The sequence below is a fragment of the Berghia stephanieae genome, chromosome 4 (genome assembly GCF_034508935.2).
Source record: "Berghia stephanieae isolate SIO BIC M18660-M18661 chromosome 4, UCSD_Bste_1.3, whole genome shotgun sequence".
NCBI classification, from domain to species: Eukaryota; Metazoa; Mollusca; class Gastropoda; order Nudibranchia; family Aeolidiidae; genus Berghia; species Berghia stephanieae.
In genome coordinates this window covers 45,440,700-45,468,058 of record NC_088363.1, presented here as the reverse complement: position 1 = coordinate 45,468,058, position 27,359 = coordinate 45,440,700, and the positions used below count along the sequence as shown (strand labels likewise).

Below are 27,359 nucleotides of genomic sequence, written 5' to 3'. Positions count from 1 at the left end.
GCTCTGTTCAGTGTTATCCATTCATTCCTGGAGAGCCCAGTTCCTTAGGGCAGTTCTTCTCTCGGATCTTCAACGGCTTCATTTCCATGATCGTCCCACTCTCTCCATGAGGAAAGTATGTATACAGTCTGTGAAAAAAAAATGTAATCTCATATTTCTCGCTCACTTTTACTATAAAAGGACTACTTCAAAAATCACGCCCTTTCACAACGGCACCATTAGGTCCCGCCCTCTAAGCATTCAATCGAGGAACATAGATAATCCATCAAACAAGATGACGGGTGTCAACAGGAATGATGTCCAAAGAGTTGTCCAAAAGTGTTAATGTTATAGCCCATGGAAAAAAAAACGAAAGTGTCTGAAGTGAAGCTGAGCTCGAACCCACGGACTTTACGGCCACAGTGCAATGCCTCAACCACTCTCCCACTTCTAAGGACTTCTTGGTACCTGGATATTCTCGATATAATAACGTTTTAAAACGATCGATAATAAATAAGTAATAAATGGTGCGTTATAATGCAAGCCTTATAAAAAATAAGTCAACCATGCGTAAGTCACCAGCCAAAATATAACAAAAATGATGGGTAATATTGGCTCATAGCGAAAAACTAAATGCAAATATACAACGTTTCGGCCTTTGCCTTCGTCAGCCGACTATGACGAGATATCTTAAAAGATTGCATTTAATATGGATATAAAATTATGAAGGGGATTTATGGGAGGTGGTGAAAAGGAAAGGGGATGAAGGGGTGAGGAGAGAGAGAGAGAGAGAGAGAGAGAGAGAGAGAGAGCGAGAGAGAGAGAGAGAGAGAGTGAAAAAGAAAAGGTGCTTGTGTTAGTGTGTGTGTGTGTGTGTGTGTGTGTGTGTGTGTGTGTGTGAGGGGAGGAAAGAGAGAGTGTGAGAGCGAGAAATAGAGAGAGAGAGAGAGAGAGAGAGAGAGAGAGAGAGAGAGAGAGAGAGAGAGAGGTATATGAGAGAGAGAAAATATATAAAAACACTAGGTCCGAAATGTCCTGTATATATTTGAGTTACCACCCTACTCATTAACCGATTATCCTATTTCCCGATAACGCGGAACTAAATATACAATAGCAGAGCAGCTGATATGGTTCATGACGATTGATCAAAAGGCATTACCATGACAACGAGGTAAATCTAACACACCACCTCAAGTCTATACCATTTCACACCAGAGCTTATAAACTTTTGCCTATATACCCAAAATATAGACAGAAACAACCCAAAGTCTCCTAGAAACTAAAATGGTGACAATGCTTGGTCCAAAGTGGATTCTTTCAAATTTTGTGACTGTGCAATGAATTTGTGCCAAATATTTCACTACAGGATATGTATAAACTGACCTACTTGGATTATAGCGCATTATTTCTTTTTGTTGAATTCTGGTAATGGGGAGGTGATTGCGACCACTCCAAGAAAAAGGGCCGCCTTTTCAGTGGTACATACTGCGCTATTTATGATGATGATAAAGATACACTTATAATACACTTATTACAAAGGTGAGAGACTTTTAAGTCATTCTGATTCTAGAAATCGAAGACTTATTTTTACAGAACATTGTAATGTCTTACACAAACCATCCCTCTCTCTCTACAAGTTATTCTATCTATCTATCTATCTATCTATCTATCTATCTATCTATCTATCTATCTATCTATCTATCTATCTATCTATCTATCTATCTATCTATCTATCTATCTATCTATCTATCTATCTATCTGTACAATAATAAAAACAAAAATTAAGAAATAATAGTGCTCAACCTTTTGGTAAAAAAGAGCTATTCCTGAAGACAGCGAATGTTTGAAACAACAGTGTAGAAGTTGAACAAAAGTACAATTGAACTATCTTATTTATCTATCTGTCTATCTCTCTCTCTCTTTCTATCTACTATCTATCTATCTATCTATCTATCTATCTATCTATCTATCTATCTATCTATCTATCTATCTATCTATCTATCTATCTATCTATATATCTATCTATCCATCCATCTATCTATTTATCTATCTATCTATCTATCTATCTATCTATCTATCTATCTATCTATCTATCTATCTATCTATCTATCTATCTATCTATCTATCTATCTATCTATCTATCTATCTATCTATCTATCTATCTATCTATCTATCTATCTATCTGTATGACTAACTATTCATTCATTTTCTTTTGTCTATTTATCTGTCATTCTATCTGACCCTCTCTATTTGTCTATTTATCAATCTATCTCTCTACCTACCTAACTTCATATTTTAAAAATATATAAATAAAATAGTGCTTTATAGAGAGAACAATCCCAATTTTATTTTATCAACTGGCTTTGATCCACCTTTTTATTCCTAACCTAATTCCATAAACCCAGGAGGTTTCTACACAATGCAAAGCTCCAACATATCCACCCGTTCCATCAAAGCACAGAGTGTCGATTGCAGGTTTGACCTCGAGGACTTCACCGATGAAGATGTCCTGGAAACTAGACTGGGTAAGCTGCTGGTAGGGGCTCAAACTTAAATACACAACACTAATACATACATGATGTGATTTGTATAGCAACAGCACGATAACTAATTGGATCGATAATAATAATTAGTAACTATGGTTATAAAGTAAAAATCTCCACCACCACCAGAACCACCACCACCACCACCACCACCACCACCACCACCACCACCACCGCCACCACCACCACCACAACATCATCATCATCATCATCATCATCATCATCATCATCAATCATCATCATCATCATCATCATCATCATCATTATAATCATCATCATCATCATCATCATCATCATCATCATCATCATCATCATCATCATCATCATCACCAACTGTGTTGGTCACAACCAAGCGGCACAATCCGAGGAAAGCGCGTAGATACTCCTCTAAAAAGGGAATGTTTTATTCAATAAAAGGCACTTGGGTGCATTTTCAATTTTAAAGCGCGTCTTCTATGCTGCACAATATTATGTGGTCGGTGATGTACCTACGTATGATTGTACTACGTTGAATCCATCTAAGGCGTGCAAGAAGACTTCTCAAAGTTTCTATTGATGCTATGCGTTTAGGTAAAATACCCACAACATCCGCCCGGCAGATAAAACGTATAAATACACAAAACTATGTGTAACCAACACGTTTATATTCTGATTGATAGATTCTAGTGAGAACTAATCATAGAGACAGATGTCTGAAAACAATAACAAAGAGCTGAGTAGTGTCAATTTCGATCCTTCTTAAAAATGAAAGTTCACATTAATCATTTTTTTTGTAAACAGGTTATGTAGATTACGTGAGTATGATTAGTAGACTGGCTTAATTAAACACAATTGTTGAATCATTATGTAAAGTATTGCTTTTTCACGTTGGGAAATTACATGTTTCAACGGAATTCCATTTTTAAAAAAATCATGTATATTTCTTGTAGCGGGCATGTGCTGTGGCAACCCAGCCACCAATACTGGTAAATGTATCAAGGTGCTGAAAATCCTGAGTGTGACCCTGCTACCCATTTTGAGTCTGTGGGCGTTTACCGTGTACAGTTTGTCCGACATCATTGAGGGAAAGGCCGATATTGAACAGGTAGGCATCACCGTTAAAAGTTGGTGTAATGTCGTTTGTCAAAGCAGTAATGTATTTTACTTTATAATTAATTCAAGCAACATTGATCGTCGTCGTTGGCTGAATTGGTTCGAATGTCTCAAAACTCGGGACTTAAGCAAACAATTTTCTTGCATTTCAGATGAATGAAAAGTGTTAAGAATGGAACCTTAGAGCAGTATCGAAAGAAAACAGTTATCAATGCATTTCAAGAAGAAAAATTGACAAATATTCGACGTCAGCAAGGGGTGGGGGGGGGGGGGGGGGGGGGAATCACTCGTGTTGTTCCAGTGGAGTCATCTGGAAGCTAAGAATTTCTGTCAATGAGAAAACACGACATTTGCAGAAATGAGACTTGATACCGGGGTTCTCCCAAGATACATTACCAACTCGGCCACAAAGTTTGATAGGAGCAATAGTTTCTAGTTTTACATATATTATATTGATCTCATTGATAGCATGCTGTTGACGCTACACTACATTAATTTCTTTTGCCAAGAGAGGCTATTAGTTTGCATCTTATTATTAGAAACAAGTCAGAACAATTATTGATGTGAGATTTTATGTGTTGTCTATTTGTTGCAGCTTTGATATTACTTTGTCACCTTTAGTGATTGTTTTATCCCTAGATATTTATATTGTCTTGTACGCCCCGATTTTCAAAGTAGAAATATAAGATCTAATAGTGATATAACAGTCTTATCTCTATCTAAATCATCTCGCAAAATTGGTAATAATCGTTACATTTTCGACATTCCACTTTTGGAACGCTCTTCCCCGGAATTTTAGAAGTGCTGATGCTATCAGCTTTCCGATCGAAATGAAAATCTAACCTTTTCGTCTCATGATTGCTATTTTGTAAATGACATTTTTACTTATTATGTATATGCATAATATGTTGTCTATTCGCTACGTAAGTAATTAAAATTTCTGTTTTTATATTTCTCATTGAATTTACTTATTTACTTTATGAATGTAAAGCGCGTAGAGCCAGTTGAATTAATGGGGTCCAATACAAATGACATTTATTATTATTATTATTATTATTATTATTATTATTATTATTATTATTATTATTATTATTATTATTATTATTATTATTATTATTATTCACCGGTGAATATATCTACTGTGTTTTTCATCCAGACACAGTATGCTGTCAAGTTCAGCGTGGAGATCGGGATGTTTCTGGATAGGATCCAACGAGAACGCGACATGGCTGTATTGTATTTGTCTATCCTGGGTCCCGAAACGAAGACGTTTTTGATGAATGAGTACTTGCTGACTGACCAGGCGCTTGACCATCTCTCGGACTGGCCAGTCAGGGATGATATCTCTAAAGTATTTCAGTCTAAAAAGAATTTTAAGAATTTTCTCAACGAGCACAGGTAACACTGTTGTGTTCAGTTTACGTAAGCTACACAAACCAACAAAAATCTCTGTACGGATTTTTTGTCTAAAATTTTTGTTATGATACTCGCCGACGGTGCGGGAGGTCACTGGTTTGAGTCTCGCCCTTGGCAGGGCAAAGGTGAGTCCTTGGAAAAGGCTTATTACTCACATTCTCCGTGGGACTTTAGAAGTCCCAGATTTGAGATATTTTACCAAGATGAGGGTCATTTTAATCAATCGATATTTGATGGTCACGTTTTCTGACCAAAATTTTAAATACCTATTTGTTTTTCTAGAGTGCTGCAGAATACTTGAGCCTCTACGAAAGAGGAGATCAACTTCTGGTATCAATCACATTAGATTTGGCTTATATTACTGTAAAGGAAAGACTGAGACGAACAATTTGATTTCCGAATGAATTCATTATAAAATAATCAATTTTTTCTAATCATTACATTGATTAACAAGTTAAAGTTAATCGGAAAATATTTGTGTTTTACGACATCAAATTTTGACAAACAAATATGCCATAAGATGATGACGGCCATCAAAATAAGATGAGCAAATGTCACAGCAAACTATTTTAAGCTTCTTTTTCTATTGCCTTTTGGAGATGGAATGGCATTTATTTACACGATTGCCATTTTGCAACAAATTTTGTTTTAATATTGTTTAATCCGACGCAACCTATTCGCAGGTCAGACAACCGAATTCAATTATGAACTTGATTTAAGATTGATGAAATTGACAATAATTTGAGTTAGTTCGAGATTATTTCCCTAACAACAATGAGCCCATAACAATTTGAGTTATCAGACCTAAAAATAATTACACCTTGGTTTCATCTCATTCTTTATCGCTCATCTACATTTTCCTCATTTTCCAGACAAAATCTAGACCCAAACAACTACGACATCTATGTAGAAATGGATTTTTATAATTTCCTGATTGAACGATTCATTGAGTGGATGTACGGAGCTATCAAAGAATCCAAGATGGCGTCCATCTGGAAGATTCTAGTGGCGTATCAGAAGATTGTCACTGTCATGGAACACATAGGATTTGAACGGGCTCTGGGAACGGTGGGTTGTTATTTATAAAAAGATTAAAGTGACAAATTAGAGAAGTCAAGGCAGGATTTTTAAGAGATGTTTTTCTCTGAGTTTTCTTTTTTCACATACAATTTTCAAGTGTTTTGATAAAATTATGAATATATCAATCAATAAATGAGTAGATAAATATATCGATGATTATACCAATCAATTAAATCAAAACATAAACACACCCTATTATATATTTAGAGAACTCCTATTTAAATAGATAAAGAAATAAAACTGAACTTTTATATTGCGCCATATCTCCTAAATGTATCCGAAGCGCATTACAAATATCACTGAATATTAAAATGATAACTTTGAAATTTTTTGACAGAGACAATGCTGTTACTGACCAGATAGTCATTTTGAATCATAATAAAAACAGTGAAGGAATGTGGGTAAAGAGCCTGTTTTATGGACACAACGTTGCACCGACCACAGCAGGGCTCGAACAGTAGATCCAGCACAAGACCACAAAGCCACACAATCATACATTTCTTTTCTCTTTGTAGTTGGTAGAGCAATTTCTCCATACGCAAAGAGACCGTGATCGATCCAATTTCTGACCACCCCCACCCGGTCCACCCAGCATTGAATGGGCAGCTGGGTCTGTTAGATAAGGTGGAAAGTACTTTGATAGAGACTGGCGCAATATCCAAAGAATAGCATAGAAACCGGGATAAACTTCGGCTTCATGAGCCTAATGGCTCTTAAAGACTACTTTGACTTTAATCTCTCTTTGTCTTTCTACTCAGGTATTCTACGTGGAGGGTGGATTTCCAACCAAGAATGTGTACGAGAAATACAACAATCGAGTCAACATATTCAAAGCTAACTATCGGTCTGCCGTGCTCTACTCGGAGGCTGTCGATCCCATCTACCAAAGCGGTGTGACGTCATCGGGAACCAACCTTACATCCGTTATTGAGAGTTTTCGGTTTGAGATTCAATTTTTACAGCATACGGAGGCTTCCGTTGCTAAAGGTTAGAATGGTAGAGAGCAAAAGTTTTGGAAATGTTGAAGGTGTTTGCATTTGTGCATGCATGAGTATCTATCTATCTGATAGATAGATAGATAGATAGATAGATAGATAGATAGATAGATAGATAGATAGATAGACAGACATATAGATAGATAGTCAGGTAGAATGAGAGAGAGAGAGAGAGAAAGAGAGAGAGAGAGAGAGAGAGAGAGAGAGAGAGAGAGAGAGAGAGAGAGAGAGAGAGAGAGAGGTAATTTATGGTGATTCGAGGGCATAACCAAGTTGAGTACATACCGACTTGCCGGCTCTCTAGTTTGACAAAATAAATCTTATTGAATTGACGCCATGAAATTTTCAATACATTGGCGCCATGAAACATAAATTCAAACTGCTACAGTAAAGAACAAAATGCCGTTTGACTTACTTGACTTAAATAGAGCATTAAATAGAGCATTTATATAGCGCAATATCCACTAAAAGTGGTCAAAGCGCTTTTCAAAGGGTCCCTGTCTAACAGCAACACATAACAAGTAGAATGAGATATTACGCCTGTTAGGCGTTATTAAAATTTTTTTCCCGACAAAGATAACTCTGTTAACGGCCAGGTACTCGTTGTACACCTGAGTACGGTGAGAGAATATGAGTAAAGAGTCTTTTCCAAGGACTCAACTATGCGCCGAGTGAGGCACGAACCCAGGACCTTCCGATCCGAAAGCAAGTGTCATACCACAAGATCACATAGTCGACTTAAAGCTGCTCGCTGGCATAGTCGACCGACTTTGCAGCCTCAACGGCCTTCATGTGCATTCTTGTCTATTTGATGCCATGTCTCGGATGTTGTTGAGCTTTATAATTGATATTAAGTGGAGTTTGATGTTTGGCAATCTTTTCAAATCGTTGTTGAGTGTTATTGGCAATGAGGTGACTGGGCCTCCTTTGTATTTGGGTCCTAAATGGGTGAAGGAATGGCATGCATAGGTATATTTGCCGGTATTTTAGGATCTCGTCTCAGGATGTGTTCAAACAGGCTCCACCTTCAATTTCACATAATGTCTTAGAAACGAAAAGTGCATCAAAATATGGGAGAAACGAAAAGTGCATCAAAATATGGGGCCGACGAATCCGACTCGTAAAACGAGTGAGAATCTTAACTTAAAACTTGTGATTATAACCCAATAAACTAGCAATGACTATCCCGCACAAATCTTTGGGCCTCATTTTCGCTCACGAAGTGCCCGAATTCGCGTCAAAATATGGGACGAAGCCGTTTCGTATATGCTATTTTAAAAAATTAATTACGACGCTGTTTATCGATGAATATGACTGAAAGTTGGCACACAGTTAGAAAAAAGGTCATTTTAGATTATGTCAAGCGACAAAACTCATGCGATTACCAGAAGACTGTTAAAAATAGATTTTTACTCTTTGGAGTAAAATATTTCTAAAACTACCGGGCGTGGAGGTTTTGTCGCTGACAAGGTAATACATGAACATTTCTTCTTTTTGGTTGTAAAATTTCATATGAATATGACGAGTACTTTTCCCGTATTTTACAAAACACCATCCTAATTTGCTCTTCAAGTTTCAATCTTTTAATCCACTTATTACGCAAGCTACAACCAAAGGTCGAAAAAAAATGCCGAAAAAGCGTCCCATATTTTCGCGTTTTTTTCCTCTTTGCGGGTCATCCAAATAAATGACACATTTGAAACTGCATAACTTGTTTATTTATGAATGGATTTTCAAAATTCAAAAACATTTTTACTCAGTGGAGATAGGGCTTTGGTTTTAGACCAAAATTTTCCTCAAAAAGAGAAAAAAACATTTTTCATAGTCATTGCTAAATATACTTGATTTAATCCTATATTAATCGGTTTGTTTTCATCCAGGTCAATGGTGGTTCGATAACATGACCTTGTACCTGGACACCTTGCTCATCATCCAACAAAAACTAGCATATCTCATCAACGGACAACTGGAGGAAATTATTCAGGTTTGGATAATTTAGACATGAAATATTCATGTAATTAAAAAGTACTTCGTAATGATGTAATTCTATCGTATACTAAAAAAAATCTTCAAATTGTGTTGTGTTTCTATACGAGATTTTTACTGCATCTTGACCCGTAGTTACTAGATTTGAATATAATAATAATAATAATAATAATAATAATAATAATAATAATAATAATAATAATAATAAATAATATTAACAATGATAATAATAATAATAATGATAATAATAATAATAATAATAACAATAATAATAATAATAATAATAATAATAATAATAATAATAATAATAATAATAATAATAATAATAATAATAATAATAATAATAATAATACTATATTTATTAGTTTCATTATTATTACTATTATTATTATTATTATTATTATTATTATTATTATTATTATTATTATTATTATCATTATTATTATTATTATTATTATTATTATTATTATTATTATTATTATTATTATTATTATTATTATTATTATTATTATTATTGCTGATATTATCATCATTATTATTATTATTATTATTATTATTATTATTATTATTATTATTATTATTATTATCATTATTATTATTATTACTATCATTATTATTATTATTATTATTATTATTATTATTATATTATTATTATTATTATTATTATTATTCATTATTATTATTATTATTATTATTATTATTATTATTATTATTATCATTATTATTATTATTATTATCATTATCATCATTGTACAAAAATACCCATTTGCTCTACCTGATTGATCAGTCGTACCCAAGCGTAAAACTATGTGTAACCATAAACGTTTATCGTCTGATTGAGATAACCGAGTAAGAACTAATCATTCAACTGTCAGTCCAGAACAAATACAAAGAGCAGAAAGACGTCGAATTCTTTTATTTTACCCTTTGTAAACAACCAGCTATGATTTTAGGAGCGGTCTTGACGGTGTGTTTTGATTGGTCAAAAAGTACTGGTTTATTAAGAGATATTACGAGAAAAAACGGGGTCTAAGGCCTATTTCCCCTGACGACGAAAGAAATAAATGAATTTGAAATTGATTTTTAAAAATTCAGAATGGAGGGGCAGACAATCTCTCCCTGTCATTAGTAGTCAGTGTCGTTTTTTAAAACTATTTTAATAGTCATTGTAATAATCAGTCATCATATACGATATATTGATACGTGTCTTTTTGGTTTATTTATTTTGTTTTGATTGATATTCCCCAGACTGAGGAAAACAACTTGACAATCAGTGCGTGTTTTCTAGTCATTGTGTTTTTGATGTTTCCTCTCGTCATATTCTCTGTGGAAACGTTGACTGCTGATATACAAAAATATGCTCTGGAACTTGTGCGGAAAACGAAGGTAGAATATTGTCAAATATATTCATTAAAAACCTCAATTATTCACATCTTAAAGAGAACAACTATACAAAAAGTTCAGACTCAAAACCTCTGAGTATCTTGTATACATGAATAAAAAATATGAACATTTATATAGCACAATTCCATGGATTTACCATTCTCAATGCACTTCACAATGTTTCATATATTCTCCTAAGAGGTCATCTGAAACCATATTTCTATGCCATGCACTAATATTCACTATCAGAACCGTCCCGATCACAGCTATCTCTAGAACATGCTAAGAAATCTTATTGGACAGCTCCATAGTTTGTGAGAATTTATCACAATATTTTGACGACACATCGGTGGAGGAATTCTATCGCGAGACTTTACGACACTGCATCTTATTTAAATCGCATGTGTTTGAATTTTAAATGATGCTCAGGATCTGTAAATCTGATTGCTCGGGGGATAGGTAAGTAAGGTGGCTACGGTCCCGACCAAATACTGCTTTGAGCCGATGGTTCATATATCTTCTTTAATATGTTCTGCTCGACATTTCAGGAACTGAGAGAGGGCAAACAGCGGACCAATGATCTTCTTTTCCAAATGGTACCCGAAGGAGTTCCAGAGTTGATGAGCAAGAAGAAAAAAGACGTGTACGCCGAGTACATCCGGTCTGCAACGGTCATGTTCTCGGATATCTGCCCTCTTGACCAGTCTCCCGTGGACATCACAGCTGGTCAGATGGTGGCTTTGCTTAATGATTTGTACGACATGATCGACGAGAAAACCCAAGGGCGAGATGTCTGTACGCTCAACGCCGTCAAAAATAGTTACATGATTGTCTCAGGTAGGTTGTTTGTTTTCTTAAACATATTATGTGACCCGCGATCTCCAAAGAAAATTATGCCGGGATGATTAGAACCCCGAAAAGTGAATTTAGAATTAAAATAATGAGAAATAGAACCTTAAAACTTATTGCAATGTAAGAAATAGTATATGTACTCCACCATTACAAACAGAATAGGCACTTAGATAACCACGCATCTCGGACAGTCGTTATAAACAAACAGCAGTGATTGGTAAACATAGCGAACTACACATCATTTACTATCGACGTTATGTGTCTAAGTAAAACACCCGCTCTTCTTCCACTTGATCAATAGAACCAACACAGAAAACTTAGTGTAAACTCAAAATGTTTTAAATGATCGAGAAAATTGAGTGATAAGTAGTCACCCATATGGTGGTATAAAAATGATAACAATAATCAGAGAGAGAGAGGTCGATTTCATTCACGTTATTGTTAATAAATAACCAAATATGTTTGTAGAAGTACGCGAGAAGATGTGTGCAATTAAATGATTTGCTTAGTCGAAAATCTACTGCTTTATTAAACCCAAGGTCTGATATTTCAAGTTATGCATTTAATTTCCCTCATCCAGGTCATACCAACATATTTTGTTTAATATTTACAAATCAGTACAGTTGAATGTTAGATATATTGACAACAAATGAATATTCAAATCACAAAATCATACTGTAATGAAATGTGATGTAATGTAATCAATAAGCAATTTATATTTAATCAGTATCAAATTGCAATGCTCAGTGAGGTTTTACAGTGACAATATAAAAACAAACAACTGATTAGAAGATCACTTATACATTCTGATAATGGGGAACTATAAAATTGTTGCGTTAAAGTAATTAAAGACTAATATATCCTGTTTGAGCAAGAAACGGGTTACACTAAACCGGTGCAGAAAAAAGAAGAATAAGTTCACATACTAAGCCATTAGAATAAAGACCAAGCCAAAATTAACATTATAAGAAAATACGACATTGTACGTAAACTGGGAGTTTCCAAATTCGAGCCCCACTGACTGCAAGAAACTTACCACCTTTTACAACTCACACTTAGTCGCTGCATTTCGATTTAACCTTGGTTTATATTTAAGCTTAGTGTTATCTTGAAATAAATCAAGCTGAGAAATGTCTACTGCAGATGAATAAAACCAATTTTATCTATGAGATTTTATTAAAATTCAATTAAATAAAATTCTCTTTATTCATCCCCAAGGGAAATTTGTCTTTAGGGTCTATACCAAGAGAAGACTCGAATAACAGTGCAGCGCCACAAAGTGAGCTAGGGCGAGGTGACTTCCTCAAGTCTACACATTGAGGCGGGTAGTCGAACTCGGGTAGCTTTTGGGTAAGAAGCAAAGACCGTACCGCTGACCCACACTGTCCCCTTTTGACATTTTGCTTATGCTCTCCCTACCTCTCCTCCCCCCCCCCAACCCTCTACCAGGAGCACCCAATCGAGTGGGCAGCAGACACTCCGTGGAAATCGCCAATTTGTCTCTTGATCTCCTGGACGCCTTCAATGACAGATTCTCTACCATTTCCATGAAGAGGTTTGGTCTTCGGATCGGTGTCAATACAGGTGAGAACTTAGCTTGGTGAATGAAAAAATGAATGAATGCATTTCAGTCTAATGTCTTATGGACCTCTTGCAAAGGGTGCTTCAGCAACAATACTGGAGGGGACTGGAGGTAACTTAGCGGGTAAGGCATCACACTGCGAACCGGAAGGTCCCGGATTCGAGCCCAGCCTCAGGATCTTTCATTTTTTCCATGGGTAAGATTATTAACTCCCAATTTCTTCACATTGGACAACAAGTGTGATTCATGTTGACATCAGACGTTTGTTTAATGGGTTATATCTAGGCGACGGCGTCTGACGATAAGGCGCGGAAGGGCATATTCTTTTTTATTACGCCAAACAGCAGCATTCATTGCATATCGCGTAGTTTTATTCTAGTGTCTTATCTTACTTAACATTCAACCATCCGTGAATAAATACCAAGCTTCAAGCAGTGAAGGATTTAGTAAGACTGTCCGAAATAAAAGTTTCATAACAAATAAATTGCAATGTGTCAAATAAAAATATATTTCCATATGGCCAGCTGGATTCCCCCCCCCCCCCCAAGTACAAGTACTATTACGTTTTATTTATTTTCTACCTAACATCTTGGTTTTAACAAGGAATGATCATTTACCGATTGTAATGCTGATTGTATCATCCTTGACAGGTCCGTGCGTGGCTGGCATATTTGGCAGCAAAGTCCCGCGTTTCAGTCTATTTGGAGAAACCATCAATATTGCAGCTCGGATGAGGAGCTCAGGATTACGTAAGTGTGCCTAATTTGTTAAAACATCATTTGCGAGCCTGTATCTCGATCTGAAACTTTTTCGGGACAATAGATTCTAAAAGTGTCATTTTAAATAAAAATCATTAAAAAAATTAGTTCGAATATTTGACCTCTTGTCGGGATGAATGGGACCCCGACAAGTGTTTCTGAAATGAAATAGGAGACATACTCATTTTAAAATGTTTGCAACGTAAGGGAATGCAATACACTAGCCCCAGGGTTTCATGTTTGTGTCTATTGTTAAATTTACACGATGTATGCGGACGGCTGAATGATACAAAAGCTGAGGCGAAAAAGGAGCTGGAGGGCTGGAGACGGGTGTTGGAAAGGAGGGCATTAATGGTAAGCAGATCGAAGACAAAGTTTTTGTGCATTGGGCAACAGGCAGCAAATAAAAATAGGAGAAGAGGATGTGTCAGAGACAAACCAATTCAAATACTTAGGAACAACTGTACAAAGAGATGGGGGCAATGAGATGCAGGTTAAGAAGAGGAATAATAGGTGGAAGGTAACTGGAGTTATGTGTCACAAACAAATTTCCTCAAAGCTGAAGGTAAAATATATACATCTGTTGTAAGACCAGCAATGTTGTATGGATTAGAGACAGCAGCTACGACAAAGAAACAAGATAAAGAAATTGAGGTGGCAGAAATGAGGATGTTGAGATGGTTATTTGGCTGGACAAGAAAAATAAGTGAGAAATGAACGGATTCGAACGTTGGCTGAAGTGAACAGTGGCGGTTCTAGCCTATTTACAGTGGTGGGGCAAAGATGATTCGGTCATATATATATATATATATATATATATATATATATATATATATATATATATATATATATGATATTTTATTTTTAAAATTTTTTTTTTATTTTATCTTTTTTTTAAATTTACGAGTATTTTTATTTATTTTTTTTTTATTTGTTTTTTTTTATTTATCTTTTTATTTTTTGAAAATTTATTTATGTATTTTTTTTTTTTTAATTATTATTTTTTTTCACCTTTAAAAAATAATATTTCAACCACAAATAATCACATTCACAATGAAATGACAATACCAGTAGATTTTAATTATTCCAAACGTAATCAAAAATGAATCACGAAAGAGAATACAACTAAAAAATAAAGCGACGAGACATAATGCGACAACACCTTGACAATACAAGTCAATTTCGTTCACTCGAAAAATTAAAGATTTGCTTTAATCCCTCAACGGCGAGATTAATATTTCTGTTACATTACTGGTTTTCAGTAGTATGTAGTAACCTTAAAGTTTTAATCGAGAAGCAACAACAGCGATATGACTCGAGTTTCATTCAGAGCTCAAATTGCATTTCACTGCTGTCTTGATGATTAGAATGATTGTGCCGGTGGTGGTAGTGGTTGGAATAGTGGTAGCGGTGGTGGTGGTGGTGGAGGAGGATGTAATTATGGTCGTGGTTTTGGAGGTGCTGTTGGTTAGAATGATAGTTGTGGAGAAGATGACGGAAATTTTATGATGATGTTGATATTGTTTTTATTGCTATTGTAGTACTTGTTGTTAATATTGTTGTTGTTGTTGTTAATGATGAAGATGATGATGATGATGATGATGATGATAATGATGATTATGATGACAACGACGATGTCGTCGACAATGATGGTTACCATACGTATTACAAAGTTATTCAATCTTAGGCTTTCGACAATAATCATACAATTTGATGACCACATACATGAAATGGGAAAAAAATAAATGGAACAACAATAAATGATAACATAATAAAAAAAAAAAATACAAAATAGAATACCAACAAGTAAATGATAATTAATAAAATAATAAAAATAATAATAACAATATAATAACAATACTAATAATAATAATAATAATAATAATAATAATAATAATAATAATAATAATAATAATAATCAATAACATAATAATAATATATATAATAATAATAATATATAATAAAAAATAAATAATAATAATATATAATAATAATAATAATAATAATAATAATAATAATAATAATAATAATAATAATAATAATAACATTACCATCATCATTACTACCACCACCATCATTACTACTACCACCACCGCTACCACTATCACTACCACCATCACCATCATTATTGCGTTTCCAATCATTTTTTCTCATTTTTAAAAATTTGATATCTATCAAAACAGACGAAATTCCGGTCATTTTTTTAAAGGGTAGTTAAAATATCTACGATTTTATTAGCCCTGAAAACTACGATTTTTATTTTCCTATTTCAAGTAGGCAGGTCTGCTATGACAAGTATCAGTTCCATAGTCAAAATAAGACAAACAAAAACAAAGTTTATCTAATCTTAAGCTTTCGCCAATACTTCATACAATACAATTAAGACAAAATAATGTACCAATTTCTCCTCATGCATTCGTTAGACTATAACAATAACGACTGTGTTATCTTTACTCCTTACCCAACCAACCCCGAGCTTCCCGCCTCTTCATCGCAAACTATCTTATTATGTATGTATTAGCTTCAGGACGGGCAAGTACGGAATCTGGCCACCTTCCTTTAAACGTATTTATTTCCTCTATAACTTAGAATTCAACTCTCTCCTTTCTCAGAAGAGTATTTCTCGTAAACTAATTCAATTGTTGAGAAAACCAAAATGGTGGTTGTATTTTATATATTTATTAAGTCTTTTGAATAAAAGTGTTTTATTTTATTAGACGGAATACAATAGAAAATTACATTGTTTTGCAAAATTATTTTGTCTGGCAATAAAAATACAGCGGTAATTACTTTAAGAATTAAAAAAAAAGAGAGAACTAACAAGTTAATTTGTTAAAAAACAAAACAACCCCCCCCCCAAAAACAAAACAAAAAAACAACAACAACAACAACAAACAAATAAGAAAACAATTTAAATAAATGAGTTTTGAGAAGCACTAAAGAAAACGAGAAAAAAAAGAAAAGTTTAAATGGATAAACAAGTATATAGAAACAACACAAATTAATACTAAATTGATATAAAATTAGTAAATTAATAAATTTAATTCAATACTGGAACATTCCCAAAGTCATTACATCAATGGTACCAGCACAAGTAAGGCAATAAATAAGAAAACGTTCGTTTGCCAAAATCTCTATTTAGTTTTCACTGGTTAATAATAAGGTGGGCTCATTTGAATTAGCCCGACCTAGTACTAGAGAGGCCAGACAGCAAAAATCGGAGTTAGTTCACCGTCAGGCGACGTGACGATGAGATGACGATGTGGGCGGAGTGGAGTGGTTAGGGGGGGGGGGGGTGATAAAAAAGAACAGGAGCGTATCCTGGTTTATGCATTACGGGATGCATGGTGATTCGCAATCTATCAAAAATACACACAAATTGATTTCAGTACGAAGTATCAAGTTTAAATAGTAACTTTTGAAATTATCTAATTTAAATTTGATTATTTCAGACCTGGTAATACAGCATATAACTTGAAAAAACAGGCTGGTATTTGCCCACCCTGCCCATTATTACCAGCCGTCCCTGGAAGTGAAGAATATATCGATGAAGATGAGAGAAGATAGATTGAAATATTATATTCTTTATAATGTCATTAGTATTTATATGAAGGAGATATGTAAAATAATTTTTTTTAAAAAGTATTGATTGTTACTTTTTCTTTTATTTCCCAGCTAACCGTGTCCACATTACATCCAGCAGCTACAAAGCTTTGAAAAAACACAAGGTCTATGTAATGGCCTTCAGAGGTCATATCATGGCCACTCAGGTAAGGATCATAGGTCACCAATATATAAATATGTATCTTTATTGGACATCCCTTGATAAAATAAATTTTACTTTTTTAGCCTCGTCCATCCAAGTAATAACTGACTATAAAAATGTTATCCATCCCATAGGAGAATGGTCCCCTTGCAACTTACTGGCTATTAGCACGTACCATTGGCGGATGTAAGGATGAAGCACACAGCGCTTTACCCGGTTTAGACCTCTCAGTGGATATAGGAGACTATACCGAGGACGCCGAGAGTCAGATACAACACCAAGTCAAGCTACAGACCAACAAGTTTGGGTCATTTGATTTGACCAAGTGTCGATTTGTGCGTCAGGATCGGTCCGAACTCTTTGCTGCTAAGGGAAGAGAACTGAAAGAGTAAAAAAATGGTTGAAGGGATTAGTTCTATACCGTACCCAAGTCAAGTTTAGCTGCATCTAGAAGCGACTGACGATAGTGATGATGCAATTAATCTAAATAACAAAGTGAAATTGAATGTAAGTTTCAATTTAATATACTCACTCACTCACTCACTCAATCCTCTCCGGGCCTGCTGGCACTTGAGGCGATGCAAGGGATCTCCATCTGGTTCTGTTAGCAGCTATTCTTGGGGCCATCTCGAGGGACAGACCTCTCTGGTTTAGGTCCCTCTCTACGGTACGCCTCCAAGTCTCCTTGTTAACAACGCCACTACCACATTATCTCATTCGTCTGGAGTGTTTCATTCATCCTGTTTTGTTGATTAAGGGGAAACCGAAACGTCCATTTTATCTGTTTTCGTATATTAAATTGAGGCTTACTTTCAAGTTTACATTCTTATTTATTTCTTCGAGCTTCGAGCAGCAACATTTACATTACAATTATCTAGAAAAGCAAATTGATAAATCAGTTGATATTTATTATATACCAGTAAAAATGCAAAAGTTGTAATAGCTGAGCTACAGGAAAAAACGAAAGACCCACCACATTTCGATACTGTCCTGATTTAAGCTCTAACTGGACTCGGGCACTGTATAGCACTATTGCCTTCAATTAGCACGAATAGCTGTGAAAAATTTATTCTAATTTTTTATACTTATGTTACCCCTATAACAGTGAGATTGTATTTGTTTTAGATTGTCATTCATTCCATAATTTATTATCTGGTAATAATCGCAGTCGTAGCAGTTCAATAGACAAAAGAAAAAGCTGCATTTTATAACGTAAAATGTAATGAGTATAAAAGTGCCAGAGGACAATAGAGAATAAAAATTTCGCGGCAATGGGGGCTCGAACCCACGATGTAACTGTTACGACAACTCCGCCTGGCCGTGGGAGGAACGCTATGCAATGGACGCCATCTACCAGTAGTGGATGGCGTTGACTATAGGACATCTTTTTACTCCAGGTGCCACTGCGTCGACTGCATAGCGTCCCTCTCACGACCAGGCGGAGTTGTTCGAGTCTCCATCGTCGCGAAATATTTATTCTCTATTGTTTTCTGGCACTTTTCTACTCATTTCATTTTCTGCTGTTATCAACATAAGTGTCTGCTCCACTCATTTTATAATGTACACCATTACTACACCTCCTCCTCTTCTTCTTCCTCCTCCTCCTCCTCCTTTTCCTAAAAAACACCAATAACAATAACAACAACAATACATATTGCCACTACTACTATTACTAAAACAACATATATTACTATTGCTACCACCACCACCACCACCACCACCACCACCACCACCACCACTACTACTACTGCTGCTGCTACTACTACTACTACTACTACTACTACTACTACTACTACTACTACTACTACTACTACTACTACTACTACTACTACTACCTCTACCACGACTACGACTACCACTACCACCACCACCACCAACGCTACTACTATACCATTACCTATTTTTTTCGAGTACCATTATTCCAGACTTTACTTATTGTATTAATGTTTATCATTGCTGTTGATGTTTATAAAAGAAAAGTTTGAGTTGGAATCGTACTTTGCTACATATTATATCATCATTTTCTTCTAAGCTGTGTTAGATTCAAATTTTGGTGAAAGACTGAAAGGAAACGTCGTTTTGATAGGGGTAAAATTATTTGTTTGAGACATTATACAATTTAGTCCGCTATATTAGCGAAAGTATAATCTTAAGATAGAAATCTGATTAGGTGTATGTAAAACAATGCCAGGCAAAGGAGATTACCAGTAATCAATAGCTCAAGGTTTGATTCCCTGTTGAGACAACCAGTAGATTTTTGACCAATCAAAACATGGATTTTATGACACACCTTCACGCTTGCTCGGACAAACATTATATTTAGTTATTTATAAACAATAACGTGAATGAAATTGACCTCTGATCGTTGTTATTGCTTTTATGCCGACATATGGGTGACTAGTTATCATACGATTTTATTGGTTGTATAATAAATGTTGAAGTTTAGACAGTTTTCCGTGTTGGTTCTATGGATCCAGCTTTATCTAGAAGAGTGGGTATTTTATTAAGACATATACCATCGATAGTAAAGCCTGTGTAGTTCGCTATGTTAACCAATTACAACCATTGTTTACATTATGACGACTGTCCGAGAGGCGTGGTTATCTTTGTGGCTATTGTTTGGGGTGATGTTTTCTTGTATTTTTCTTTCTGATTTTTCTGGCACTCTTTATACACACCTTTTAATATTTATCTCTGACATTACTGCCTGTCCTTAATGATTTAGATGGATATTTTCAGTATAAATTTGAACTATTGTACACAACCATTAGTTAACCATCCCCAACATTGTATTAATTATTAGTTCTACTGCACAAAAAGGAAAAAAAAACCCATCACATTTTAAGTTTTCAGCATGCGTATCCACCACTTTGAAATAATACATTTCTCGCCCGATCTATCAATATTAGACAAATGAAATATTTTTCATCAATTCAACTGGATTTGTTTTTCGAAATAATAATGTATCTTCTTTCAAAACTCATGGGGGCAGCGTGGCTCAGCGGTAATTTTATTTATTTCGTCGACGCCCGGCTCAAACTGTGTAAGTACACAAACACCATTTTAGAGAAAACTGGAGGTAAAACCAGAATAGATTTCGTTTTTTGTGCTAGTGATTGAAAAAATGTGTGGATGTACTGAATTCTTATATTATCATAATGATGTTTAGCTCAGTATGTGGATCGCTGGGGAGTGTTGTCGTCAATCCCTAGCTAAAAATAACAGAAACGCAAAATCTGGTGATTAAATGCTTATATGATACACGTTTATGTCAAATAAATTGCATTTGAAAATGTTGTCCATTAATTTATTGTCTTGTTTTGTTCCTCGATATCATTAATATTTGAACATTATATAATGTTTATTTCATGGATTGTGAATGATTTATAATTGATATTGAATATTACTCGCGACAGATTTTGTCTCTTAAATTTTCAAAACAACAACAGCCGCCACACAAGAACATAAAATACTGACGTCAGTATTTGGAGACAATGTAAAAAACAATAAATGAAATTATGATTTATACTCAATGTTGCTGTTTTAGTTCTGGTTTTCATTAATTCTAGTTAGATATCGTTTTAAATTGAAGTCCTTTTGAGCTGAACGAAGATGACGTCACTCAGGTCTTTGTTAATGTTTTTTGTCATCCGCGTTCATGAGTAATTATCACTAAACTGTATCAACCGGACTATAAACGTTAAAGGTTACACATAGTTTTGTGTGTTACTTCCGGATGGCAATGGCGTGAGCTTCTTAGCCAATAACATACTATCAATACCTGACTCCAGTAAGGTCAGCCTTTTGGACGCTATGTGGTCGTGTGCTATGATACTCCAGATCCTAAGCATAATTGAAAAAAATGCATCGTATCATAGGAGTATCGAATCGGATTTTCCTGGGCTCAGCGGCGCATAATTGAGTCCGAGATGGAGGCTCACAACTCATATTCTCTCACCGAACTCAGGTTTAAAATGAGTACCTGGCCGTTAAAATCCTTCTCTCTGTAAAAAAAATAATGTAATTTTGCCTAAACGGAGTCATGTCTCGTTCTACATGTTATGTGTTCTGTGATCTATGGACACATTGAATACTGCGATTATAATTGCTTTGGTTTTGTAAATTTCCATGCAACTGCAGCACATGGGCACTAGCAAAATCAAAGGTAAGCTGGATGTATTCCGTCGCAAGCAATGGAAAAAGTACTTAACCTTCGATACCCAACGAAAATCGGAAATAAATCCTTATATAAAATACTACTACTACTACTACTACTACTACTACTACTACTACTACTACTACTACTACTACTACTACTACTACTACTACTACTACTATTATTATTACTACTACTACTACTACTACTACAACTACAACTACAACTACTACTAACTACTACTATACTACTACTACTACTACTACTACTACTACTACTAACTACTACTACTACTACTAATAATAATAATAATAATAATGATAATTATAATAATAATAATAATAATAATAATAATAATAATAATAATAATAATAATAATAATAATAATAATAATAATAATGCGTTATTTCTATAGCGCCGCTTTCCACCAAAAGTGCCTATACATATATGCACATGCGTTCATATATATCATTCAACAAAATCAATAAAATCACTCACAGAAAACTGAAAAGAAATATTCTGTCTTCAAAGAGGCTTTAAAGGAAGACAGAGAATAGCGGTGTCTGGTGTCCGCTGAAAGAGCATTCCACACGGGAAAAAAATCAAAAACAAATCAAAGACCACTCACCATCAAAGTTATGGAACTGAGATGGCGCCTCATTCGGACATATCATGTCTTGCGACCTGATCCAAAAATTTGTGCCAATCTTGCAAAGACCTCATATTTCAAAAAGTGTGGAACCTTATTTAAAATCTAAGGGCATTTGGAAGATCAGCCACTAAATCTATAAACACTTTCAGAGATCTCCAGGCAGTGCAGATGATAGCTGTGGATCGACAATCAATGTTGGTTAGACCTAAAGCACGACCTAATTGAGGCAACCGAGTCTTCCTAGTCCGATGACAGAGATACGATAGGCTCATAGGTCAAGTTAAAGCCATATGTGACCACCGTCTCAAAGGGATAAACTAAGCGCTGAAAAATGAATGTATAGCCACAAACTTGAGGTTAAAACGCTTGGTGGAAACATTTTCTTAACGTCGTAAAAAACACCCCAAAGTTTATTTGTCTTACCATTTTAATTCTAGATTTCCTGTTCAGGGTCTTATTCAACCCAATATAATAATGTTTTGAGACGATGGATCACACATGGCTCATGGAACAATTGTTATCCCGGTTTCTTAATCGTTCAAATGACAGTAACAGTAAAAGTTACTTGTTACTCGTTTGATAGAACTTTAGCCTGAGAGAATTTTTTTCCTCAGGTCCACCGACGCATTTATATTAGTGTAATTTAAAAATAAGTTAAAATAAAGTAAAATAAAATATACAAACTGATGAGCAAAAGACGACGGCAAAGATAAATGGCACGCTAAAAGCTTGGGCGTAAAATTTCGACAATGTGAAAATAATGCATAGCTGGTTTGTAAGTTTCCGGTTTAAAATGGCGCCATAAATAATAGTGAATTAAAATCATTTATGGCCACTGCTACATCGATATAAACTGAATAAAATCTGGTTGTCTTCTTTCACACGGATATGAAATAGACAACGAACTAGTTAATTTTCATAGTGGCAAAGTAGCCTGTGGACAACACAAAGACACACAAACACACCCACCCACACATTCACACACACACACACACATATACACACAGCATAGACACACACTTAATGTAATGAAAATATAAAGAAATAGAATCGTTATGTAAATCAGAAGAATGTTGAAATCAAATGATTCTCCATACAACACCAATCCCCATAAAATTAACTCTTGAGTTGCAAGCTAATAAAGCCAAGCCACTGTCACAACACAATTCATTGCATGTCACCAAAACAACGACTGAAACAGCAAAAGCGACAATCAAAGAACCCCTACAAAATTAGCAGCAACAGCAACGTCTCAAACAGCAACTGCAACAATAGCAACAAACGCAACAGCAACAGCCACAGCAACATCAATATAAACAACATCGATACCAACAACAAAATGCACATGGTGATCGCATAACCATTGGATTACCAAACGTTGGATAGTGTCGTAATAAAACTCAAAATAAGCAGCATATAATTGAAGACCACAAAATAACTTTTCGTGTCATCTTAGAGATATGGCTTGACAATTCAAATGATGATCCAGTACTGAACGCCATTGAGGCTAACGTGGTGTTAATTGTAGAGCGACGCTCTCCCGTGCAGGCGGAGTATGGTTGTAGGTTCGAACCCCCATCGCCGCCAAGGTTTTAATCTCTATAGACCTTTGGCACTTTTCTTCTCACTTCATTTCTTGTTTTTAAAAATACTCCAGTATAAGTCATTGGGAAAAGCGAAGGAAATATCGTTCTCATCAGTCTCTCCTGGTTGAAGAATTAAAAAAATAAACCAATTACTGGCAATCAGGCAACATTAGAGTAGTAGGAATAGTTTCTTATTGGTTAAAAAGGTTTTTGACATCGTTGATAATTTATCACCACATTTTTTGACACCTTAAAAACTATAACTACTATATAATGTGGATGCTATATCATCCGTTTTTTTGTTCCTTTGTCATTAATCAACTCAGAGAAAATGTTGTTAAAAATAAGTGGTATTTGAGGAATCTTTTTGTAAATATTAACAAAACGACCTTTCTGCCAAGCTCAATATCCTCTGAAGTATTTTTACAGAAAGCCCACGTAACCATATTGTGTAGTCTTGATGCCATTAAAGACAACATGTGTCATTGATACTCCCCATGCCTGTCTGATAAACGCATGGAATGCAGTCAAGGACCACATTTAGTCTTCCGGCTTGTTAGAGATGGAGTTATGTTGATAATAACAAATTGAAATGAATGAAAACATTTATACAGGGCAACAAACTACTCACGTACTCACCATTTCCAACGCAATTCATTATGTTTCATTTGGTTCAGAAAGTTAATCTTCAGACAGAACAAGAAGCTTCATGGGTTCCAAAGTGAAAAAAGAGGAGGCTTACCGATTGACGACAATTGCAGACGACAAGACATAACTGGGATCTGGCAAATTCAACCACTTTTTATGCGTTGCACTGGTCGGCGCAGAGTATCTGGTGTCACACAGCAGAGAGAAGATTGAATTCACTCTAGAATCTAATTTTGAGCCCTATATATTGTAGATTAATTTAATTTTAATTTTTAAGAGAATTATCTGAGCAATTGTTATTTGAAATAAAATTTACTTTTCAGTTTCCCTCATAATTTTAAATATAAAAATACAAAATGGACACACATCGATCTTACAAGTTTTCAAAAGCTTCTCCTTAAAAAGGAAGGCATTTAAACTTGGTCTAGTGATATAGAAAGAACTTTACTGAGTGGCTGGATAGACGTGAAGTTGCAGCGAAACCAATAGATATAAAAGTGAAACATTTATAACCAGACAAAGGTCTCAGATAAAAATCTAAAAATGTATGTTGGAAACATTGCCAGACAAAGCAGAAAGAAAAAAGAAAAGAAATCATCACAAAAACAGCCTACCTTTACCTGGTATCAAACAAACTCCTGATGATTGGTCAGATGAATCCCATTTAACCACATAGGTTACCCCACAGTTGAGAAGAATAATCAGGCTGCAAAGACTTCGAAACAATGCTGCAAGACTAGTCCTTAAGCTCAGCAAGAAACATCATGCGTCACCTCTGCTAAAAGAGCTCCATTGGCTGCCTGTTAAGGAGCGAATATTGTGCAAAGTTCCGATATTACGTATTAAATGCAAGGAGTTATAGACACCAGCCCGATCCCTTCACTTGTCTTCCGATGGAAAATTGCTTGACACGCAAGGACTCTTACGTGTCATTTTGGAGAACAGCCTTTTCTAGAAACATCCTGACCCTCTAGAACAAACTTCCAAAAAGAAATACAACATTCTTCATCGGACGGTATGTTTAAAAAGCAACTTAAGAATTTTTTAATTTTCCAATTGAATTGTTGATTAAAGCGCTCTGGGCATATATCGTGATATGGAAAAACGGTCATCAAATATATTATTATTATTATTATTATTATTATTATTATTATTATCATTATTATTATATTTATTATTATTAATTTTATTATTATTAATTTTATTATTATCATTAATGCTTATATTCTTCACTATGGTCGATGTGACCTCTTCTCTGCAACATAACAAACAAACCATGGACAAGAATAAAGATATATATACGAGTTTGGCTACTTTTGCCAGGAATTCTTTCCTTTATTCTTCATTCTGTTTTATCTGTTATTGTGTCGTACACACTTTTCAGACCTCTATTCCGCCGTTGTTTCTAAAAAGACAGGATATGCAATGGTAACCAAATAGCACGTACTGTGTTCTTTAAAAAAACGGCAGTATAGGACACTACTACTGCTCCCTCATTGACTGATGTCAAGTCCTGGGGTGCCTGCCCTCTGCCCTCCGACTGGTAACCCACTTTGATGTATGAGCAGTCAACTTCCGAGAGTCCTCCATCTCCGCTAGTCCCAGGCGGATACTTCTCTTTAAGTTATCTTTAAGCAAGGCCTCATCGTCTGTGCATAAATCTGAGTAATTACTAAGCTGTTAGAAGCTGTAGATTATTTTAAAAATCCTATCGAATATAGAAGCCTAAAAAAGTATCAAATACTTAACATGGAATGATTCAGGCTCCAAACCCATCGTCAACCAAACATAAAAAGTACTTAAAATGGTAATTGCTCACCTAGTTTAAATGCTATCGTTTGGTGGCCGAATGGGTTTGAGGTAAAAACTTTCGAGTTAGTTTTTCTGTTCTTTATTAAAGCTGTTGTGTATTCAGTTTTTATTCAAGGGTCAATGTGCGCATGTCTTTAAGAGGAGATTAAATAAATGTTACTACCTGAAATAGCTACCCATAGATACTATTAGTATCGGTCAGTAACTTACCAACTTAGGCTTGTCACCCCATTTGATGTATTTTATTGATCTATTAAGGAGAAGAAGATAATGATGAACATATTTTGCAACAAAGGCTTGAAGACATTGATGGAAGATTATTATAACTTTCTATTTGAGTTTTACTTATTTATTTATTTATTTTTGGTACTAGGCTATGCTATATGAATAAACTATAAATATATATACCAAGATCATATTAATGAATTCCGCATAAACTATCAACATTTTAAATTAATCAATAGTTACTCATAAGTCATTGTCGTTAGCCTTTCCTAGATTGAACTTTCCACTGATTGCCATAAGATAAGGCATATCTTCTGCATGTCAGTCAGGGGTTCTTTTTGCCAAATAAATATAGTTCAAAGTCAGCTACTCTTTCACTTACCTTGGTGTTTGTGGACATGAGGGATTCAACGGCAAGGTCCATGTTTGTTATGTCACCAACGAAAATAAACAGTTTTAAATCATTTATAATACGTGTGTAATCTATTTATATCATGCTTCTTTTTATAGGTAAAAAATATTCAAGCGGGATGGAAGAATATTACATAACGTAAAATGATAATGATAATGAAAATAATAATAATGATAATAGCAATAATAATAATAGCAATAATAATAATAGTAGTAGTAATAACAATAATTTAATAAATAATAATAATAATAATAATATAATAATAATAATAATAATAATAATAATAATAATAATAATAATAATAATAATAATAATAATAATAATAATAATAATAATAATACTAATAATAATAATAATGATGATGATGATGATGATGATGAAGAAGAAGAAGAAGAAGAAGAAGAAGAAGAAGAAGAAGAAGAAGAGAAGAAGAAGA

The 27,359-nt window shown here is 34.7% G+C and overlaps 1 protein-coding gene across 1 annotated transcript; it reads left to right on the top strand.

Annotated features, from left to right (window-relative positions):
- Window positions 1-1,206: 1,206 nt before the first annotated feature.
- Window positions 1,207-20,914, top strand: LOC144970666 (uncharacterized). The gene is made up of 13 exons (XM_078910529.1): window positions 1,207-1,518; window positions 2,385-2,504; window positions 3,452-3,606; window positions 4,771-5,012; window positions 5,903-6,098; window positions 6,869-7,097; window positions 8,986-9,089; window positions 10,340-10,477; window positions 11,023-11,311; window positions 12,776-12,910; window positions 13,559-13,657; window positions 17,342-17,436; window positions 17,567-20,914. Exons 2-13 carry the CDS (start codon window positions 2,399-2,401, stop codon window positions 17,822-17,824), a joined length of 2,046 nt encoding a protein of 681 aa, XP_078766655.1. The 5' UTR covers window positions 1,207-1,518; window positions 2,385-2,398; the 3' UTR covers window positions 17,825-20,914.
- Window positions 20,915-27,359: the final 6,445 nt, after the last annotated feature.